Source organism: Halictus rubicundus, chromosome 12, assembly GCF_050948215.1.
Source record: "Halictus rubicundus isolate RS-2024b chromosome 12, iyHalRubi1_principal, whole genome shotgun sequence".
Taxonomy (NCBI): Eukaryota; Metazoa; Arthropoda; class Insecta; order Hymenoptera; family Halictidae; genus Halictus; species Halictus rubicundus.
Window position 1 is genome coordinate 14981006 of NC_135160.1, and position 24130 is coordinate 15005135.

A 24130-nucleotide genomic window follows, 5' to 3' on the forward strand; every position below is an offset into this window, starting at 1 on the left:
TCATTCTATTTGTTTTGACATGCTGAACACGAAATGTAATTGTCATTTTTGGCGAAAATGAATAGGTTTCTGCAGGCACGAAGCCACACCCATGCGGGCGAGGCTGCATGTATTTGTCACACGTATTGGCACAGCTGCGTGGCCAGCTACGGCTGTGCTACGACCTACCCCCGCTCCGTTGAGTCACTTGCCCGTAGCCGTGCGGACAGCCGTGCCCGGACATGATGTGTCTTCTGTTCCACGCTGAAAAGTTGCCCAGGTTCTGTTCCATGCTAAAAGTTGCCAAGGTTCTCTTCTATACTAAAAGTTGGCCAGGTTCTATTCCATGCTAAAAGTTGCCCAGGTCCTGTTCCATGCTAAAAAGGCGATGCCACAAAAGTGGGAACGCCGAAACCCCGGGCGTGAGCACCTATATATATATATATCCTATCTGCTCTCAAATGGACACGCACCCTAAGGACGAAGTAATGACTGAATCTAACCCTATCTTCACGTTGTTGACTATAAATCGTCTCTGAAGTTTTCAAAGTATGCAATTCTGTTGCACTTGTGTATAGATAATAAGAAATAAAAATTAACAGTAGAGTAATGAGTAATTGAAAGATGTATAGTTAAATAATACATCCGCAAAGTATATTATTTGAACGAAATTTTGTTATGAATTGTTTTTGTTAATGTCAAAATGTTAATTAGAATGTTCTTCCGAAAAATTATTGATGAACATACGTGTGAAAGTTTTATATCGTGAATATTTTGCTAAATTTGTTAATGAAACATATAAACTGTAAATTTATACTAACACACCTGTTCTGCTAATTTTTAAAATTAAATATACATTCATTGATGTACACTCGTTTATTAATGAATATAAGTCACAACGTTAAAAACATATACATATATATGGAAGAAACTGTAATTTTTTACATAAGAAATAACTTTGTAAGAAATGCAAATGCAAATACCTTTAGATACAATACAGAATGAAAAAACCAATTCATCTTGGTCAAGGTAATGATGTTATATTTAAGATTTTCTTTCAATTCTCTAAAAACATATATATATATATAAAACCGATTACAATATGTAAAATTTCCAAAAAATATTTCAGAAAGGAGAAACGTAAATGGTTCTTATCATTATTATGTGGCACTTGTCTTATTTATGCCACAAGAACATCTGTTCCTTTGTTGATACCGATAATAAGCAAAACGAAACAGTGGTCCAAACCTGATGCTGGTGTAATATTATCTAGCTTTTTCTGGGGTTACACATTAACACAAGTTGCTAGCGGTTACATTAGTGATAGAATTGGAGGACAAAAAGTATTATTGATCTCTGCTATTGGATGGTCCACGACTACTTATTTTATGCCAGAAATTATTGAATTTGTTTCACAAAGTGATACATCTGTATTATTAGTTGCTACAGTAAGAACAATAAATGGAGCATTTCAAGGTAACTTTGGAATACAAATTAATTCAATAAATTAATAACAAATAGTATATGTGTTAATTATCATGTATATTTCAGGGATGCATTTTCCTAGTATGATTAGTTTAATAAGTCAACGATTACATGAATCTGAAAGAGCTTCATTCTTTAGTTTATTAACATCAGGATCTGCCCTTGGTACATTACTCACAGGATCTCTGGGCTCTTACCTGTTGGAAAATTATAATTGGATGACAGTTTTTCAAACTTTAGGTAAATGAATATATCAAATGTTTCATTTATAAGTGCGCAGAAGTTTTGTCAAAAGTTGCTGCATCATAAAGTTGGAAACATTTTTTATAAATGAGACAATATTTTTCTTTCTTTTTATCTAAAGCGAACGCAAGAAAATAGCTATTCGATAGAGGTGTGCGAGAACCCGAAAATCTCAGGTATCCGATGGTTGGGACACGTCAGGACGATATCGGGTTGAGACGAGTCGGATTCTCGAAAATTTCGGGAATCCCGATTATTCACGGGAATAGTCTTGAAAATTTTCGAGAATCCCGTTACATTCGAAAACCTCAAGGATCGATATGTTCGAAAGGTCGTTCCGATCCCGAATAAAATTCTCTACCTCTCCCGACCCGACTCCATTTTCGTGTTCTCGCACATCTCTACAATTCGGACATTTTTGCACAATGCTTTACATATTAATTATAACATATTCAAATCTACAAAATTCTGTGCGTTACCTTGAATCTAATTAGCATTTTTAAAGATATATAACCATATAAATCTATTTTATTTATATGACTCAATTCTAACATACCTCTAGAAGCAATAATTGATGTATTTTGTTTTATACTAAACTAATTATTATGCGATTGTACTAATCTTTTACTGCAATTTATTTAAGAAATAATTGTCACGAATACATTATTACTTTCAAGGAAAGAACTTGATAAAGTTGTTGATCTACTTGAGTAGACATGACCGATAGCATACATTTCTATGAAAAAATTTGTATGCTATGCATAAAATATTATTTAACACGTTTACAAAATTTGTTCATATTATCATAGATGCATGAAAGTCACATATCTCGCATGGCTTTGGTAGTAAACAAGAGAAACAAAACTATAATTAAAATGGTAGTATTCCCTCTTTATTTACATAAACGGCAGTATTTAGAGATAAACGTGTTAAGAATACTTTCTTATACTTTATGTGGTAAAATACAACGTCATTGAAACATTTTATAATATTTAAATTACTGGAAATTAGTCTTGCCTTCTCTACAACGAAAGGAGGTGCAACTAAAAATATATTTGGACTTATGTTCATTGGAACACATCACTGATTTAGTGATGAAGGTATCATAAAAATATTTATCAGATAAATACGTTAACATGCAAATGTATTGTTTAGCACTGCTTCCATATTTCGAGAATTGCACTATGGTTTTTCTATTCGATGAATTGGATTTTATCTCATTCTCTTTCAATAATCCCATGTAACAAAAAACTTATAATAGTTTCAAATGAACATTTGTAATACATAATTTCAAATGAAAACTTTGTATCTTATAAACGTTTTGTTTGTATGCCAAGAGATTATCTTTTTGAGGAGAATGAATAACAGATTGTTATTTTAATTTTGTTAAAGCAAAATTATGAGCACAGTGATAACAAATGAATTTTATCTATGGGTTTTCCTATGGGTAGAATTCCCAGGAAGCAGCGCTTGTTCATTGCGTACATTACAACTTTGTTTAATTCATGGACTTATGGATAGCAATTTGGTCGCTTGCTTACCAACTGAATGTAAAAGAGCAAGGTTTTAAGAAACCGCATGGGCTATAAAAGTTTGAGGAACTTTACTAATCGAACTTTAAAGCCTTTGATTAATAATGTCCCGTGTGTTTACAAAATAGCGATACTTCGGCCAATACTATTGTAAATCAAAAATTCTGTATGTTCAAATTCAATTTTCATCTTTAGCACTCCAGTTCTTGAAGCCCCTGTAAGAAGACTTTGGATATTAAGGTTATGGTAATTAATTCAACGCATTACAACAATCTTTTATCAAGATGGCAAGTGACAAGAGGATTTGCAAGACATTGCTGACAATGGATCAGAGACTAGAAGTTCTTCGACATTTGGAAAGTGGTGTGTCCATCTCAAAGCTAGCCGCCAAATATAATATTCATCCTGCTACGGTTCGCCGTATTCGACGCTATGCAGTGCCATTAAATCAATTTACAGAACAGGGTGTTGTAATGGGACAACGTCGAAAATTACGGAAACCGATAAACGAAGAAATGGACAACCGTTTATATGTGTGGTGTCTGGAACAGAGAGCTCTCGGCGAAACGCTTACGGATTCACTGATATTGGAGAAAGCAGTAGACATTCATACAGAATATGGAGGACCATCTACTTTTAAAGCTAGTAGAGGATGTGGATGAAGAAACTACTAAACAATTTTTACAAAATTTTACTCAATGCATAGAGGAAACTGGCATTGATAAAGAGAACATTTATAATTTTTGCCAAATTGGTTTCATATGGCGAAATCTTTCTACATCGATTTTAATACATAGTGGAATAAAAGATATTGACGATCAAACAACAAAAAAAGAACGAGTAACTATAGGTCTTTGCACTAATGCGACGGGACAACACAAGCTGGTACCTTTATTCATTAACAAATTTGCAAATCCAAGAGTATTGAAGTCTTGGAAACATCACTTACCTGTGATATTCAAATCGCAACGACAATGTTCCTTGGATGCAGGTTTATTTTTCGAGTGGTATCAAAACCATTTTAAACCTGAAGTGCTGAAACATCAAATGCAGACGAGTACATATGGGAAAGTTGTTCTTATTGTGGATGACTCTCAAGGAAATAAAGCAAAGTTATTTGAAAGATTCCAGTTGGATGAACAATTCAAAATCATATTCTTCCTCCCCCCCCCCAAGACTTCTCAAAATCTTCAGCCAATGAATCAAGTAATTGATGTAGTAAAGAAGTTATATCGCAATAAAATGTTACATAGAATTCAAAATTTACCAGGTGGAATAAAAGAATTCTACTCTATCTTTGACATAAAGGAATATATTGATTATTTACATGAGGGGTGGACGAAAGTAAGTGTTATGTGCATCCAAATCGCGTGGAAAAACCTCCTTGATCAAGACCTCACAGAATTACCACCGATAGAAGATTTTCGAAGACAATTGGAATCAGAAGACGAAGAACCTGTTGAATTCTTACCAAATAGTGTGGAAAACGAAAACGTTTCAAACAACAAAATAGAAATTTATCTTTCCAATGACAGAAGTGGAGTGAAATTTTCATCAAGTAAATTGTCTGATGAAAGCAAAATGAAAGATGCATTCAAAAACATAGTGGTTTGGTCTAGACATGAACCAAATTTTGTTAGATTATATGTAAAACGTTTAAAAAAGTACTATGAAGAAAAGTGATATATGATTGAAAAAAATAACTCAATAAATATAGAGTAAGATAAAAAGATTACATGTTACATGTTTATGTGTGTAAATAAAATATATATTACACTAACACCAGCAAATTAAATTGTAAATATTTTATATTAAATTATATTATCCATTTTTACTTCTTACTTTCCTCATCCTAATGAAAATTAATTGTCTTTTGAACCAGATGTTCAAATAAATCACTAATTTATTAAAATTCAAAATCTTCCATTACGATAGATACGTGAATACTATTTTTTTTTTTTTTTTGTTAACTACACTCGATAAAATGAATTACTAGTAAAACAAATTGAAAATTTAAAAATAAACCATTGTCTTAACAAAAATTATACCCGTAGCATAATCATAATTCATGCCGTACATTTCATATTAAAAACATCATAAAATAAGTAAATAATTAAAATCCACTATATTTCTTTGGAGCTTTCTACGGAAGAGATGACTTGCTTCGATTATGTAACTGTGAAATAACTCAATTACACGTGTATATGGATCTAACTACATAAGAATAAGGTGCGGTTCGAACGAGGGAATTCCCACAAGGGAATCCCCTATTCGTGTTTTCAGTGAGCATGTAACAATTTCGGTGTGTAGTGAGCAACACATGCGAAGCGGGAAATCACATTCATTTTTAAAATGTCGGAAGATCAAACATGAGAACGGAAGGAAATATATTTACTTTTCAAGAGGTTACTTTCATTATGCTTTTTTAATTCTATTCATACGAAAGTTAAATCGTTGAATTAACAATACAAAACATTATTTAAAAATACTTTTTATGCCTCAAAATAAATAATTTTACGTCAAACTCTTTCTACATTTTCGAGGGAATCTCTTCCAGAAAAACAATCGCAATTTTCGCACATTTTTCTAATTTCGCTACAACTCCTCCTGTCCGCATGTACTTTCTTTTTTTATACATATAATTGTGTATTTATATTCGTGTTGCCTAAGTGTATAACAAATTTTTGAAAATCAGCGAAGAAGTGAAATTTTCCTGAATAGTTTATACTTGTAAAAGTTTTTATACGACGTGAAATGAATGTATATTATAATAATGCATGTTATACTTATATAAATACAGCAGATTACACATACACATATTTAGTCAATGTTTATTGATATAGGTGGTTTGAGCCTGACATGGACCTTGTTGTTAAGTTATCACACTTTACCATTTAAAGAAAAATCAGCTTCAACTAAGATAACAACTAAAGATCCTTTACAATGGTTGAAGCTTTTACGAAAACCTCCATTCTGGTAATTTAACAATAAGTTACAAAAATAAGAATATTTTTTACTTAAATTTTAAGGAAAATACAAGAATTTCATTTTAGATTACAAATTTCAGGTCATGTGTGATAGGACATGCTTGCCAAAATAATTGTTTTTTTGTATTATTATCATGGATGCCAACATATTTTCATGATACATTTCCCGAAGTGAAGGTAATGTATTATTATTTATTATAGCTTGCTTTTCGTGAGAAAAGATTTCATAGCCATAGCTGCTCATAGTCGTGATAACTGTCCATTCCACTTCTATGTTGCAAGTCTGAAGTAATACAGATTTTACATTTATAGAACTTTAAAACATTTGCTATCCGATTGTTTGTAATTAATGTAATTTAATTTATTCAGAGCTGGGTTGTAAATATGGTACCATGGTTATCAATGTTACCTTGTACATTTTTGGGTAAAGCTCTTTCTGAAAAAATACTCAAAGCAGGATATTCTGTCACTGTGACACGTAAAATAATTGAAACAATATGTTTTGTTACCGAAATAATTAGTCTACTGTTCCTAGGTACGTGTATAATTATATTTTAGACAAAAATGATCTGCAAAGTTACAACATTTAATACGATTTCAGCAAAAGCAGAATCTTTTCAAAGTGCAATAATTTGTCTCGCATTTATAATTGGCGGATCAGGCTTCCATAACAATGCAATAGCTGTGAATCCTTCGGATCTTGCACCGAAACATTCTGGCAGCGTATTTGGATTAATGAACACTGTTGGTGCTATACCTGGTATGCTAGAACAACGATCATAAGTTATTCCACATTTATAAAGAAACTAATAATAATATTTTGCAGGATTCTTGGGGGTGTATTTTGCTGGACACATTTTACATGTAACACACAGCTGGCCTGTTGTCTTTGTATTTATTGCTATGATCGATGCATTAGGATGTATAATATATTTGTTATTTGGGTCTGGTCAAGCAATTATATAAAATATGATCTGATTCGTTTCCGAGAAAGTTTATAATCCATAGATTATAAACGTTTCAACATATGTAGAATAAAGTATTACAAAATATTATATTATCTTATAATACATTGATACAAGACATTTTTAAAATAGCCAATGATCCATTATGTTTTTATGTTTTTAGTGACAATACATAACTATTGACTTCTACTATATTTTTCCATATAATTGTGTATTCAGTTACTTTTCATAATAAAAGTTATAAAAATATGATTAATAAAGAATATGAAAGTTTTTCAAACGTGGACCTGAAACAAAATGAACTTTACGATGAAACGTAAATTTACGATGTTAACTTACTTTCTGTTAAGTGACAGTCAAAGACAATTTGTCAAATAATTGTTTAACGACAGTTCTTTACGACTACGAATCACGTTATGATATTTTCTAAAAGCGATTTCTAAAATAAAATGCACCAGAGAGGAAATGTCCTCTCTGAGCGCACAAAATAACAAAAGGTTCTTTCAATTTATAATAACATTAATTTAACGTTGAAATGTACATTTGCAAACTTAAGTCTGATATCGATGTAACCATCAGTTCAATCAGAATGAGAAACGATTGGTTAGAAAGATTGTTTAACTACGGTTCTTTGCAAATCGCGGTACGTTATTTCTTAAAGGCGGTTTCCGAGTATGATACGCCGAGTGATAAGGAGCTCTTTCAATTGACGATAGACGATGGGATAACCAATGCAGAAACTGGCACGTGCGAGTATCGCTCCCGTGAGATAGTAGCCTTGCGGTAAGTTCGAGCAAATACCCGATGCCTTTTTTAACGCGAGCATGTGAACGGATCTCGAGACTCGAATTTTCGATTCGGAACATCTAGTGAGAATTAGCATACGCAGCGGGGATAATTGTGGGGGTTGAATTTTATTTTCGACGGGAGGATCGTGTTGCTTGTTCGTGCGAGATTTTTTATGAACGCGTGGTTCGTTGATCGGTGCTCGTCGTTAAATCCATCGGTCGGTCGCGCCTGTCTCTGATTGCTGTCGCGAATGTGGATACTTCACGGTGCGCCGTGCTGCTGCTGCTGCTGCTGCCGCCGCCGCTCTGCGTTTGATGTGCTCGCCACGGCTACGGCTGATCGTCCTCGAATTCTGACCAGACTTACACATTCGTGAACGGTTTCGAACTAGTTCGTTATTGTGCCAGGCCCCGCCGTGATTGTCACTTGATAGCAACACCCGAGGCGCCAAAGCTGTCCGCATCGGCGCTTTCTTCAGCCCAAGTGGTATCAATGTTGTCTGGCAATGGTGTGTAAGGAGAACGTGGTATCATGGTTTGGGAATCTGTCCAGGTAATGGAAATATCATTAACCACTCTCCTAGTCTATGCAATATTTTCCCTTCGTTATCACAAACATGTTAAACCTCTCTGATTCTCGACTTGCTGTTACGTTTTCCACCATGACCTCCTCATCCTTCTTACCAAATTTCGAACTAACCAAAAAAAAAAAAAAAAGAAAAAAAATCTTACTATCACGATCTTATCTTCGCTCCTTTTGTCAGAAACTCTTTGCAGATCTATTGATAATTGCAGAATTAAGTAGACCTTCTAGACTCGAATGCAGCGAATGTAATCTTTTTTTATATATTACGCGGAAATACCATGTATGGTATTAACTGTGTGTTTTCCTATATAATTTCTTACATACCTCACAATACAACGAAATACTATTCGATTTCCGAGATCTTATCGAATGACATACTCTATTCTTATTTACATCAATATCTGATGTATGATTTCAAATTCTTATCGAATAACTGAAGATCTGTTGAGCTAAATTTATTAATATTTTCATTGCAATTAACGTATGTATACAACGTATATATTACATCTCAATGGTTTTTATTTTATGGTATTACCTCACAAGATCATTGAAACTACAACACAATACAGTATTCTTCATACATATTTAAATTCATTTACATTCTTTAAATAAAACTTTACAGATTTTTTTGAGATAAATGAGATGTTATTTCTTTAATTACATATCAAATATTGTTATCAATATCGTTGAAAGAACTATTAAGAACAATAATTCCAAATCAGTGATAGAACCTACTGATCTACAGTATTTTTAATGATGAATAGTAATAATAATGACACAAAGAACAAGAATTCAATTATAGATTTAATACTTGGAAAGTTCAAGCTACTAGGATGGAATAAGAATCTTAATTATATGTCCCATTTTATTAGCCCTTTCAAGTATAAAGTTTTACCCAATATTAATGTTTATTAATCATTTTCAGTATTTAAGATCATATATTTTAACAATTCTCATGTAAATAATCACAAAAATATGTTAAGAACATAATTTACATTTATGAAATATAAAACTTTTATGCTTGTCACATATCTATGTTTTTATCTATGTGCAGTTATAAACGTATCGATGTCATGTGCACGTTATTAAACATGTGCCTGCCATTTGAAGTACGATACCTTGGCACTTGTGTCGAGGATATTGGCAAGCGGGATTACAATGACCTCCGCGACACAGAACATCATGCAAATAGTGCCTCTGATCTTGCGGAGTTGACAACCTTAGGAGTAGCAGATAAACGCACAAGACGGAAACTTGCTCTCTACATGGCATTATTACATTCTTGTAATTATGCGTGTGCTGTGATCTTATACAAGAACTTGTCAAATTTTGACTATCAAGAGATCTCTAACCTACTCAATGGGACCACCCTCTCACCGGATGACCAACCGCTGGAGGAACTGCTCTTACTGTATACAATGGCTTTAAATCATCCAGCATTTACATACGAGCAGAAAAGTATCTTTGGCAATATTTACATAAAACTCCAAGAAGAGGAATCTCGTCTAAATCTTTCAAAGTCAAATTCATCCTACAAACAGGCACAAGTATATATAAATTCTTGTATAAATATGCTTCTTGTACGGTTGTATAATACTTTTTCAATTCATGGTTCACCCGAGTTACATATAGGATGTACCAAACCGTGTAGGCATAACTTAGGGATGGATTCAATACGCTAAATGAGCGAAAGATTCATGGAAATATGTTTCCTATCGGACATTGTTCCTGAGTTGCAACTGTTTTTGTATTGTATTTAATTAAAGTTAGTTGCTTACTGGGAATTATAGACGGACAAACGAAGAACTCAGTTTCTGAAAAGTATTATTAGAAGACAGAAACTCAGTTGTAACTCGGATACAAGGTTATATAGAGCAAACGTTTATATGAACTTTTGTCTTATTTTAGTGCACTGAATTGATCTGTGAATTATGTTCACATGTTTCGGTAATACTCTCTATATATTACTAAAAATGAATATTTTATTCAGCGACTTCTACCGAAATGTAAAATACCGATATTATATCGGAATTTTTCGGGTTGTACCTTCGAAACCCTTATAGAAACCGAAATACGAAAATGCCAGTATGTTATATTTACCGATATTTATCGGTCATTTTTTCGGTGTCCTTATGATTATGATAGAATTTATTACAGCTACCGGAAAAAATACCGGTATTTATTTCGGTTTCGGTATTGTAACGATTTTGTTATTATATTATTATCAAAATCATACCAGTTTTAAATCCCTGATTTCATTTACTTTTTTGACATGCCTATTCTTTAACAGGGCTGTTCACCATGTATGGGTACGAATGAAAGATTAATGGACAATGAAGTACAGGGTAGTTGTTTGATGGCACCTCCTCCAATGCAAACCTATCATGGTAATTTATAACATAATTGATACGAATACAATGTATGTAACGGTTTAGTGAGAGTTACTTAAGAAGGCAGTGGTTTCATCCATGCGTGTATACGTATATTATGTGTATAAAATAATTTATTGTATTATTTGCAGGGGACATGGCAATGAGAAATAATACTATGGTAACCGGAGTTCCCCCTGGTTTATCAATGCCTCCTCCTGGATTGTGTTTACCAACACCAGAGCAAATGCCAATCAGATCAGGCGGTGGGGCACAATATCTTCACCTTGGATTTTCATCGATAAATCATATGCCACCATGGACAGGTCAGGTTATGATGGGGAATCAACTGATGTATCATACTGGTGACATGTTGGCTTATCCACCTTCCCCCTTAGTCAGCCGTCAATCGTCGCCATCCCAGTCTCGATCTCCTAGTCGCAGTAATTCCCCAATGGGTCGCAGGAATAATACAATGCCACGGACCTCTTCGCAAGTGACTCAGTCTACTTCAAACACCCTAACGTCAACGAGTGCCTCTAACAGTCAAACTAGTATCTCCAGTTCAAATGCGAATTCCCTACCACCACTTCCTGCACTTGCTACTAGCAGGAGTCATCCTAGTCAACCTCCACTGCTGCCATCACGTTCTGTTCCCTTGCCAATTAGTAGTTCTACCACTTTCTCACGGCACAATAGCATAGAAAATGCTTCTTCTACCTTAATTCCGGCAGCAGCACAATCTAAACAACCACCACCGCCGCCGCGATTGAGGTCTTCAGCATCCGGTGACTCTTTACGAGAAACACTAGGAAAAGAAATGCCAAACTTCAAAGGCAATTTGCAGAATTTTTCTCTCGATGAGGTGAGAAAGTAAAGTTTTAAAACTATTTTTCAAGAACATTACAAAATATTACAGTACTCTCGTCCAATAGTTCGCCTTCTCTTTCATCGCGTTGGAACAGTTCCCCCACTACTAAGCAAGCATGTTAGCGTTTGTATTTTCGATGCGACTCCAATAGTTCGTTCAATACACACCAACGATGATACATATCTTTTTTTTAAATTATTCATTAATTCCATATTTCAAACATGGTAAGATGTTGATACAAAATTGAGGTGATCACTTTCTTTATCACATGTTCGCAAACAAATATCGAACGCTTAATGCAAATGAACACGATTCGAGGAAGATTCGCGAACTGTTGGGAGAGACAACTAATGGGTAAGGAGGTCCGTTGTTTGTTTAGTTTTCCACGTAAAATTTTTTTTTGTTAAATAAAAATTATCAATATTTAATTTGATATGAAATGTTATACGAATTTATAGATCGAGAACAACTGGTAGGGGTTTGTAAAAATCTACATTTCTTGGGAAAAATATGCCCCTACAGCCTCCTATACTGAACTATTGGGAGAGAGTACTCTATCGCATGAAATTCTATTCGAAGAGATTATAATAACTATTCGTCACGCAAGCTTAAGCTACTTTTCTATTTTAATGAAATATTTGATGCTTAAATCAATCGTGACACTGTGCGATACATTATAAAACTAATTGATTTGTTTACAAAATGCTGAGTATAGATTCGAAGGATGAGCGATGAAGATTTGAGGGAAATAGGCTTAACACAGAATGCAGTGGGACAGCTACGAAGTATAGTGAAGAGTCAAACAAGTAACGGCTTAAATCAAATCAGCAGCGACAAAAAATTGGACAATACCAGCAATGCAGCACATGGAGCTATGGATTCGCTTGAAAACGAGGTAACTTTATATGTATTAGAGTCCACGATTTTGGACGTGTACCGAAGGGGGTACACGTGTGCACGGAATCCGTGAACCGTGCATTCGCGAATTAAGTATCGCGAAGTATCCGTCTTCTTAATACACGTGTAATTATCTATTCTATTCTCCGTGCAAAACACGGATACAGAGATTTTTGGGGTTTTGGGTACACTGATTCGTTCGGCACGTACACGTGAAATAGGCACCTCTAATATTTATGGAGATATATATATATATATATTTTAGTTTCATTTAGATAAATAATTAATAATAAATAATAATTTGATATAACTAACAAGTTAACGATTTTCTAGGCTATGCCAGGAACGGAGATGATGAATGATAATGGAAATCAAAGTAGTAAGTCTATACCATTACAGGAACAGCATCCAGCGATGCATCATCATCATAATCATACGGCCACTCCTAATTTACGGCGATATCCTACTATGCCACCATTAGAGCCTGCGCAAATACAAATGTATCCTGCACCGCCCCCGATGTATACTGCACAAAACGCACCGTGTTACGCCTGTCTTACATTGCCTGTTGCTGGGGTGCAAAATCGATACGCGAGGTAATAAAGAAGGTGCAATGTGTAGTAAAAAACGAGCGATAAAAACAAACCATTCTAATGTATTTGAAATTTATAGGTGTAATGCACAACATGTGTATTGTCTGACGCAGTTACAAGCCTTAAACTTAGATCCTGAGAGCAGTAGGCACTGTTCGCAGAGCAGTAGTTCCGATAGTACTGGTAGTAGATCTCCGCCAGAAACTCCTCCGGCAGCACCGTGGGTGAGCGGAAGCGAGAGCAATGCACCATCGGTTACAGATCACCTTAGCTCTGCACCAGTGCATTCGACGAGTGCAGTATCGCATCCAGCACCTCAACAACCTATACAATCGGGCGCGGAAAGGCAACGTAGAAGAAATCAGCCACACGTGATGCGTCACAAAAATCAAATGGTGAACGGCGGCGGACCACCGAACTTATCGCAATGCGTTTCCTTTCCTGCACCACCATCGCATTCACAGGTCACGTATCTGCCACACGGTCATTTCTCCGCTTTGAGACCGAGTAGTGGTATTTACTCGAATTTCTCACATGGACCGTATGCAAGGCCAGCTTATCCGGCCACGTATCAACCAAACGGTGAAATGATGTACCAGTATCCTGGACATCCACCTTCAGGGGGAACACCCCCACCTCCACCGAACGCTACTGCAACACCTGTACAGGCACCGTATAATATACCACCTTCTCCGGTTGTTACGTACGCACCAGCTGCCGTCCCGTCAACGAAAATCTCCTGTTATAACTGTGGCAGTAGTAATCACCTCGCAGTTGATTGTAAAGATCAGACAATGGAGGACATTACCAAAAAAGGTGAGTTTTAAATATTTTATCTTTATACTTTACATTTATATTGCTTTTTTTTTCTCTATATATATTTTATACAATCAGTATTTCTCACATTGATTCGATCATACATATTTGAGATACTCGTTCAAGAAATAACACTTATTATTAGACTAATATGGATACTCTTCAATTGTTTAGATCTTACTACTATTTCAAATCGCAGCTACACATTTTTCTCATAAATGCATAAAATCCGCAGTCTACTAATTACACATTTTTTAGTGATATTCAAAATATTTCTATATAAACGGCAATCGAATCGTAGAAGATTTTACACGTTCTGCAAAGTTTCGTACATTCATGTACCCTTGACGTGCCCTTTGTTGCAAAGAAAGCAGCCGGGACGGCACAGGAGTAAGAGAAAGACTCTTGTCACTTTGACCAATAGCAAAATTATATGTATGTATGTACCTAATAACCAATCAGAGCCGCATTCCTTTCGACTGGTTCTTTACAGCAGCGGGCAGTACATACAAGGTTTTTAACCAGTTGTTATTTTTAAACAATTGTCCTAGTTTATTTTTCTTTTAAGCTTTTTGCGACATCATTTGTATATATTTTAAAAGGTGGAAGTTATGCTAAACGTTTTTAAATCGGATCATATTTTATTTTTATGGTATTTTATAGTATTAATTTAAATTGCTATATTATAAGGCAGGCCTAGACAGCTGATCTCTTACGAGTACCGGCGCCCTAAACCACTGCCCCATTATCATAGTGCTCGCTCAAACTGTATGGGGCACAATACGTTTTCTCGTACTAATACTGCTTAAAATTTAAGGATATACAGTCGGGGACAAAATTCAGTGGAATATCCTATAAAAACTAATAATTTTCTCAAAATTAGACCAAACGACTCGAGTTATTTTATGAGACGTTAGAAGGATATTAATTACTAGGCAATGTATAAATGAACTAAAAATTATCATTGGTCGAAATTGCGAAGGCAAAAATAAAGGTCACGATTTGTAACTTTTTTATTTGTGCCTATAGTGAAAATTTAAAGTATGTCTTTTTTAGATCCAAGTAAGTTATTTTTACGCACAAAGTTTCATAAAAATAGATAAAGGTCGCTATCAGCTACAAATAATTAAAAATGGCAAAAAATATGAGAAATTGCGATTTAGATCAATCGTAAGCCGAAAATTTAAAGAAAGGCTTTTACATTTTTCAATTTTGAAATCTTCCAAGCTGTATTTCTATCTCTTCCCGTATACAGTAAAGTGTACTTTAAATTTCAGCTCAGTACCGCCTAGACTACAGCATAATGAAACAACCTGGAGAGTGCCCGAGTTCCGATAAGTGATCCCCTGCTACAGACCACTCAGCAATTTACCACCATCGTCATTACCATAATTACTGTTACTATCACTATCACTATCATTCCCATTGCAACTACTACCATGACCCCGCCACAGTAATACAACCCAAGGGCCATTCGAAAGATGACTACTATCGCTCCTTGTGCAAGTTTTCGGTGATTTTTGTAGACATCCCTTACATTCAGGACGACGATTTTTTAACAGAGGACGTTTCGCGATTCACGGTACCAGGTATACTTTTTACAAGTTCTTATTTATGATAGAAATTATTCTTAACTATGATTGTAAAAAGATATTTAGTCGTCGTGTACAAAGGAGAAAGATAACTAAAGGAAGCATAACGCAGCATCCAATGTTATTATCTATGTTTTTAGAATACATTTTGAAAGATTTGTGTTAGGTATTGACTCGCGTCTTTCCAATAATACCTATTTGGGTTATTTAACCCCCCCCCCCAAACCAAACTCTCTCCCTATTTCTCTAGTAAACTAGCCATAAACGGATACAAAGAGAAAAAACTGCGCATTGTGCTCTGATTAGGTGAAACTATCACATTTGACTATATTTATCATTGATACTTTTACTTCTACTAGTATGTCTACTATAACTATTACTACTACTACTCTTAAAACTATTACTATTACTTCTATTATCGCTACTGCGCCACGACGTTTTTATGTGTATATATTTTCTCAATTCTTATGTGCGCAATGTTTGAATGAATGTGACAAGAAAAAACTTCGAATAGTAAGGATGAAATAAGGCAAAAAAAACAGTTGGCAAGGAGCGAATGAATATCTGAAAGGAAGGGAGAGAGCGAAAGAGAGCGAGAGTGAGTGAGGGAGACAAATTGTAGATAGATTGAAGGGAGAGAGAGAGAGAGAGAGAGAGAGAGAGAGAGAGAGAGAGGGAGAGAAAAAGAAAGAATGAGAGAACAACAAACCATAAGTGTTCGATCATTTAGCTGCCGTTGCGCTCCTGTGTGTATAAAACTATAAATATACGCCGCTCACCACTCATTTATTAACTTACGGATAGTTAACTAAGTAACAAGTAACTCATTCTATTTATACAAAATAGTCATGCAATCACGTGCAACTTAAGCAATTTTATACGACTTTTATTGATCGCCCATCTTTTTTAAGTGTAAGCTAATGTGTTACATGTGTTTAGAACCTTCTTAGTAATTAATGAAGAATAAGAGAACAAAAAAAAATCAGAAAAAAAGAGGGGAGGAAAATAACAATTCGAATATGTGCTAGCTGTTAGGTGTGAGTGGAGTGGCAATCTACGTTGTACTCGCCTCGTCAACAAGTTGCTGCTGCATTTAAACCGACTTCAAAAAAAAAAAAAAAAAGAAAAAAAAAAAGAAAAAGAAAAAAGGACAAGAACGTGACATCCTTTAGCGTGTGCTAATCAAATTGTATATTAGAGTGCATAATTTGACAAAAATTTCGACTAGCCCCGATACCTACAATGGTTCAAGCTGTTTAATCGTAAGATTCTCAATAGTACGCACCTGATCTATGTCACATAGATCTTAGATACCTAATTAGTATGAAACGAAAAGCTATACAAGCGATTGAGAATGAATACGTGTAACTTTGAGTACGTATGCATTTAAAGAAACTTCCCTTCGATAGTATCCTGCTATAAAAGAGTTTTCAAGGTGTTTCTTTTGGTTGGTAATAGAATTGTTTTTCTTTCGGCAGCTAGTCAATAGCCACGAAACAGAATTTTCGGATGAATTAATGCAATGAAAGTCGGAAGTTTGTGATTTTCCAATTATATTCAATCTACTTTTCTTGTATACTTACAATTAAGTCTGTCTTTCCTTTTTTTTTTTTTTTTTTTTGTATATGTTGCGTGAAAAGTATTTTCGAAACTACAAAGGAAGCCAGAACATTAACAAAATTGATCGAATCGATTATCATTCGTTTATAGATTCAATAAATTCGCTTAGAAGGTTACTACTTGTAAGATTCTGTTCTCGTTGATGTATTAAACAAACTTTCTGTTCACTTCTTCTGAGAAGCTTAATTTGTTTTACTGGAAGCTGGCTTGGACCTTAGGTGATCTTTAGTGAGAGTGCCATTTCTTTTTTTTTTTTTCTGTAAATATCTAGTATCTTTGTACCGGTCTACCGAATGCAAAGGTTGACATTTCTCTTGTTACCATTAGTGAATAATCGTTTCTTTAAATCTACTTGAGAAAAGTTTCGAAGTGGCTGTGACCGATGAGAAGTTCGTGAAATTACTGAAGCTCTAAACGAGAACGTCTATTTAACTCGAAAATAAAAAGTAAAGTCTCCCGATGATACATCTTTTAAGTGTTCAGTCCTGAAACTTAGCGTCCATGAAAAACTGCAGAATAAAGGTCAATTTGCACTATACGGTTCCGTTGACGGTACGTGCCGGTCCGTGCCATATAGTGTAAATTGACCTCAACGCGTAAGCAGAATTTGAACGAAAAATCCTCGTTTCTATCGTGTTGTAAATGTAAATGTATTGCTTGACAAAGACAACAGAATAACGCCATATTTTTATGATTTTCTTTTTTTATACTTTGTTATACGAAACAAAGTGTCTGATACAACGGCCTGTATTGTAAAGGAAGAGAGAGAGATATCGAGGGAAGAATTACCAGTGAATGGAATGGAATCTAATTTTGTGGGACAAACTAGAAGAATGCAATCTAAATGTAAATTTACGTTTGTAATCGAATTTGCTTTTACGATACGGAAAATATCATTCGGCTAATAAACCTGGCAAATACCGGTGATTCTGCACACAATGGGAAGATAATACAGCAGATTTTCAAGCAGTAACAAATTATTGTTGACCAAGCGATATACCTTGATGTTATAGTCTGGGTAGTCGTGTTATTGAAAGCAATAGTAATTCTTAAAAATGCGCCACTTTATTGCTGTTTGCTAACTGTTAACGTTGCAATAGTTAAGAAGTGCTTCTCGCTATAGTATCATTGGCAATAAAATGAGCGCGATTTTTCTTGTCTTACCTGTTAAGCAATATTTCATAGAGTAACGTCAGCATAGATCCTTTCGAAGGAACATGATTGTATAGTATTAATGTTGTAAGAAGCATTAAGGGAAGTTGTGTACTTTCGTTGCTGACAAGCAATTATATATAAAAAGGATATGTCGCTTTAGTAATAATGTCATGCCTACTGACACAGTACGTGCGAATGTTAATTTGACTGAAACAATTCTGTTCGAAGAAAGTATAAGGAATTATCGTTATTATTGTATCGATTAGAATTCAGTTTGTTGCATTTGATAGATCTTGGTGAGCTTGTTTCGATTGTTTCGATTCGACATGCCTCATTTGATTTTTGTTTCTCCATGGAAAAATACTCTTTCTCCAAATTCGCGTTTCCACGACGCTGTCCCAAAACTGTTATAGCACATTACACATTCTATTTACTATAATAGAAATAATTGAGAAATGCAACATGTCCAACACTACCGTACCGAGTGAAACCATACTTTTCGAATGATAAAAAGCTGGCTTGAAATTCTATTAGGCAAAATTAAATGGTTCAAAGGTGTTTGAAGAATGTTGGAACCATTTCCAGTTATTCGAATCGAGCCAGATATTTTGTCGTACGCGATATCTTGTTTTGGTTTTCGGTGTTTGTATTAAGATATTTCTATCGAAAATTGATTAGGTCAAAAGATATAGAATAACTTGAACGTTTCTTCTCTACACAGTACGAACGTTGAAGTAACTCTGAAATCTTTCAAACATCTCCAGGCTTTGGGCTTTGGGCATCAAGTCGTCCACATTACATATATAAAATCATTTAATTTTGCCTGATGAAAATTTGTTCGACTTTCTATCGTTTTAAAGTACTGATTCGATTCAATCGTACGGATCACTCTGTACAACATTACTTTATATTGGCGACATGAAGCATAAAGTTATTTCTCAACCGTTTTCATTGGCTGATGCATCGCAGATCGTTGTTCGTTCGAATTAAGTCTTCTTTGTTGAACGCCAATCGTACGCGTTAACGCTAGCAAAAAGTGATTCTAAAACGAGAACAAGGTTCGGGGAAAAAGTTCAAATTCTCTTGATCAAATCAGTATTATACCCAAACGAATCAAAAAAGGAAACAAAAGTCAAAGAACCATATCACTTGAACGGGAGCCGTAGAACAGGACCGTGAGAGATTAACAGTAGTAATAATTCTAATGAAACGATAATACTGATATTAGTTATAGTGATGATAGTAACGATATAATATTTTATATTCGTTGCAAAATAGAGATGTAAAATTTCTGGAAAGATTGGATCATCAAAACGGATTGCTCCCTTTTTTCGAAAGAAATCTCGACAAACAATTACGAGAAAAACAACAAAAACAAAAACGAAAACGAAAACAAAAAAACACAAAAGACAAAAAAGAAAAGAAAAATTGACTCGGATGTTACTATCTGGACGCATCTTAACGTACAATCTCGGTCTGTTTCTACAAGTTGTTATCGCGCGAATCAATTTCGGTTTCGGCAACGATCGTTTCCGTCTTGCTAATTTCCACTAGCACCGCTAGACTGAGCGCGTCTCCATTTCTGCTTGAATCGCGAGGTCCGAGAGCCCGACCCACTCCTGTTCGTTTTCTTCTTCTACAGCGACGCTGCTGTGCGAACGAAATTCAAATGAACATAACAATAAATTCTAAAGTACAAGCAATTCACTGTCGTTTAATTATAAAGATCGAAATACTTGAGAGCTCAATTATTTTTGGTATATTTGAAGAAAAAGAAAACAAACGAAAGAAAACAAAACAAAACAAAACAAACGATACGACCTACACTTAGAATGTACTAGGCCAGAGCTGCCGAAACATGTCTATTAGCGGGCAAGGGCGCCCGCCGGTGCCCGTGAGCACAGCTACGGGCAAGCAGTGTCGCCAGATGAGGGGAGGGGGCACGAATCGAGGGGAAAAAGTTGAAGCCTCTTTCTGCCAGTGCCGGAGTATGTGCTGCACGACAGAGGAACGAGGAGCGCGTCACGTGACCGGGCCGCGGCGAAAGCCTGAGAAGAATAGAGCGGAACAAAGGGAAATTCGAATGGGGGAAGAAGAAATCTTGATCTGGCGACACTGCGGCCAAGTGACATAGCCGAGTGCCGTAGCTGGCCACGTAGCGTACCTGTGACAATGCGTATGAGAAATACATGCAGCCTTGCCCGCAGGGGGCGTGGCTTCGTGCTCGCCGTTCTGCGTATGCCCAGGGCAAGAAAACCGCTGCCCGTACGGGCATACGATCAACAGCTCTGTACTAGGCGGTGTAACGGAACTTGAAGATGTGATCGAGCGTAAAGAACTTTCTCGATAGTTTACATCTCTAGCGTTGAAGAGCTACACGTCGGTTCTCGCGCGAGAAACGAACGGTTCTACAAAGACGCAAGAAAAGCCAGAAGAAGAGTAGTTTCTAAGAGAGGGCTATCTGTCATTTTTTTTCCTCTTCTTTCGTTTTCGAACGTTCTGTGGACATACAGGGGTGTAATTGAGCAGCGTGCTAGAATTGTATAGAACACCGGCAAACCAGCGGATAAATGAAACAGAAGAAGGAAAAAAGAAGCGAAAACTAAAACAATGTTCTAATTAAATACGCATACGGACGAGCACCCCAACGTGCATAATCGTAACACAGACGCACGCGCACGCCCACACGTACAACAACACGCGCGCGCGCGCGCGCACACCTACACAGAAATATACATATACGTGTACACAGCCACTTATCGAATTATTGTCGGCGTAGTGACTTAAAAGCGCTTACAATTATCATGTACACCCGCTGCGTTCCGCGAGCGGAGCTCGCGTTTTCCGTTCGTAACATTTTTTTGCACGAGCCGACCGTCAATTCGGACCGTTTGCCCCCCAGAAAAGAAATCCGCGGCTCTGACAGACAATACGTGCTTTCTATATGAGAGAAAGAAATTAATGTGTATAAGGTGGGAACAGAACAGGGAGGGGGAAGGGGGTTGGAACAGATACGATGGGGATGCAGGTCGCAATACACTGCGGGAGGCAAGTTGATGTTGCGTGGAGGGCGGGGGAATACATAGTTTCTAGATGGAGGATTGTCGACGATGAAAGCGAGTTTAAGCGTGCGGGAGAGCGTGCTCCGATGGGTCTAATGTATGCGCGTGAGTACGATTAATTTTCAAGTAAGAGAAGAAAAATACAAAAAAAAAAAAAAAAAGAAAAGAAAAGAGAAAAATACACGAAATTTTTTAGAATGCATTTTTTGCGAAACGAGAAATTTCATTCAGTTCTTGTAGACGGTCGCTTGTGCGAGAGGTTCACTTTCATCTTTCCTCGTCCGGGACGAAGCAAAAAGAATATTAAGAAACAGTGTGATCATGGTACGAAAATAAAAATTTGTGACGGATGAAACGGAGACGAAGAAAAATATGCGAAAACGAAAAAAAAAAAAAAATCTGTGCGACAGTTTGTGCCACTCTATGTCATGTACATAAGAATCGGTGTGAAAGAGAGAATGTCTGCATGTGTGCGTGCGGTAAACGTTGTATGTATGGGACAAGCGTGGTAGAGGAAAAGCGAAAGATTTACATACAAATATGTGATGTGTATAGTATATGTGTATATATAGTATATATACGTGTATATATTATATATATTTATATATGTACATATATATATATATATATATATATATATATATATATATATATATATATATATGTATATATATATATATATATATATATATATATGTATATGTATATGTATATATATCTATATGTGTGTGTATATATATACATGTGCATACATACATATGGAAATATTGAGATATATTTGTAAATTCTGTTATCTGAATGCATTATAAATATTTTAACCTCCTGTAATGAAATATTTAATAAAAAACGTTACCAACCAAATCGTTTGGAATTTTCCAGGGCATATGTAGGATATACGCATTTTAGTAAATCTATATATTTTATCAAAATATTGCGCTTTAACAAGTTATCGAGTTACTTTTCATACGTAATTTTATAGTCGTATTTTATATTGCTAAAGAATACTAACACGTAATAATTTATCATTTCTTTAAAATAGTCGAAGAATTACTATAAAATTCGGCTGGTATAAATAGCATGATGTAGTATGAATGAATAAGAAAGCGTTACTTTGTAAATATATTGACGGAAGTAATTATGTAGTAGAATGATGATGCGAAATATTCTAATTTCACTTTTGATATTGCTACAGCACGAGACTATGGACCCAATTAGTTGTAGAATTAGCCTGTACAGTATTTGGGAATTCAATATTATTAACTGTTTGCACTCGGTATTCGGTAAGGGAGGGAGGGTAATATTTTGGAAATTTTCAAGATGATATGTGGATAACGATCTTATACCAGTTAACCTGTTAATGTTACTAATAATTACTTTTGTTTAATGCATCACTGTAAAGTAATAGAATTGATTAACTTAGTGGAGAACTTTTTTGAATCGACTTAAAATGCAGTTCTTCATTTGATAAAGTAAATCAATGATTTTCTAGGAAATCAAATTCTTCAACTATATATTACATGTAATACTTTTAAAAATTGCGATTGATTCGCTATAAAATTGTTGTTTTCGCTCGCCCTGTAAATACGTAATTGGTGTATATTGAACAATGAATATCATGACTTTTTCAAAATTTACTATAGCAATCAGATCGTCCAAGTAATTATTAATTGAGGCTATTCATGTCAAATGTATCCAATCTCAGAATTGTTAAATATCATTAATAAGTATTACCGAATCGAGTGTATTGTGAGTACAATCGATCGACAAGACTCGTTATGTAACAGTGTGCACGTATGGTGCACAGTAAGCAATACAGATACCGCATTATGATTCCATATGGAATATACATTCTTCCTGCCATACGAGGAATAAATCTTTCGACTTAGAAACAATGTCAACGATCATTTTCTTGGTTTTCAAGTCCTGAAACTCGCTGGTATAAGTAACATTTTTCGAAAACTGTGCAAACGGTTTTAATTGGATGTCCTTTAGGTAACGTTAATTTTATTGTTAAGAAGACGGAAATTTTAGTTGATCATCTTAAATCTATTTTATGTTTCATATTTTATTAATAGGTGATGGCTTGCAATGTACAAAATTTGTTTCAGCCGTAATGGCACTTAATGGATATACATTATGCCTTATCAACATTTCTACGGATGTGGTATGATATTCAAGGAAATTCGTCAAGTTATATTTACACAAAGTCCTGGTTATAATACACTGTTCGCGGTGACACTAATGTACAATGGCTGAAACGCGCAGGTAATAAATTTATTATATTTTCTACATACTCTTTCGTAGATTCGATTTATCACTATATATATATATATATTGTGAGTAGCAATCTCACTCGTTTCTTCAACTTTTTGCAACCTGTTCAATTAGAACAGTAAGAGAACGACGTTGTCACCGTATTCCTTTAACGGTCAGTTTCAGATCTTATTAGATTGCATTCTCGGATCGTAATAGAAAATGGAACGTTAATCGGTACAATTAAAGTGGAACAAACGACAGAGGCATCTATATAGGATTGGCTCCGAACGCTCAACTTCTGAAGCACATTTTTACTAAACGTTTGTACTTAACA

The 24130-nt window shown here is 35.2% G+C and overlaps 2 protein-coding genes across 4 annotated transcripts; both read left to right on the forward strand.

The window, feature by feature from the left end:
* The first annotated feature begins 356 nt into the window (after positions 1-356).
* On the forward strand, positions 357-7653 carry Mfs18 (major facilitator superfamily transporter 18). The gene is made up of 8 exons (XM_076797494.1): positions 357-1008; positions 1109-1455; positions 1531-1704; positions 6083-6215; positions 6307-6403; positions 6596-6761; positions 6828-6986; positions 7053-7653. The coding sequence occupies exons 1-8, from the start codon at positions 947-949 to the stop codon at positions 7190-7192; spliced, it is 1278 nt and encodes a 425-aa protein (XP_076653609.1). The 5' UTR covers positions 357-946; the 3' UTR covers positions 7193-7653.
* Positions 7654-8391: 738 nt separating this feature from the next.
* On the forward strand, positions 8392-21719 carry LOC143359713 (uncharacterized). Of its 3 annotated transcripts, none has more exons than XR_013083154.1 (9): positions 8392-8532; positions 9620-10112; positions 10856-10952; positions 11087-11799; positions 12521-12700; positions 13036-13298; positions 13375-14111; positions 15389-21166; positions 21207-21719. XR_013083154.1 is itself a non-coding variant. In XM_076797853.1 (9 exons), exons 1-9 carry the CDS (start codon positions 8486-8488, stop codon positions 15451-15453), a joined length of 2493 nt encoding a protein of 830 aa, XP_076653968.1. In that variant the 5' UTR covers positions 8392-8485; the 3' UTR covers positions 15454-21719. The 3 variants fall into 3 exon arrangements, 2 of the variants coding, with proteins under 2 accessions (XP_076653968.1, XP_076653967.1); XM_076797853.1 differs by having other exon boundaries at positions 13036-13081; positions 13184-13298; positions 15389-21719; XM_076797852.1 differs by having other exon boundaries at positions 15389-21719.
* The last annotated feature ends 2411 nt before the right edge of the window (positions 21720-24130 follow it).

Excerpts from the sequence above, each read along its gene's own strand:
- Mfs18 (XM_076797494.1), top strand. The coding sequence starts at position 947 with ATGCAAATGCAAATACCTTTAGATACAATACAGAATGAAAAAACCAAT. Across the intron at positions 1,456-1,530 it reads AATAAATGGAGCATTTCAAG|GGATGCATTTTCCTAGTATG; the intron begins GTAACTTTGGAA and ends TGTATATTTCAG. Across the intron at positions 6,762-6,827 it reads AATTAGTCTACTGTTCCTAG|CAAAAGCAGAATCTTTTCAA; the intron begins GTACGTGTATAA and ends ATACGATTTCAG.
- LOC143359713 (XM_076797852.1), top strand. The coding sequence starts at position 8,486 with ATGGTGTGTAAGGAGAACGTGGTATCATGGTTTGGGAATCTGTCCAG. Across the intron at positions 10,953-11,086 it reads TCCAATGCAAACCTATCATG|GGGACATGGCAATGAGAAAT; the intron begins GTAATTTATAAC and ends TATTATTTGCAG. Across the intron at positions 13,299-13,374 it reads GTGCAAAATCGATACGCGAG|GTGTAATGCACAACATGTGT; the intron begins GTAATAAAGAAG and ends TGAAATTTATAG.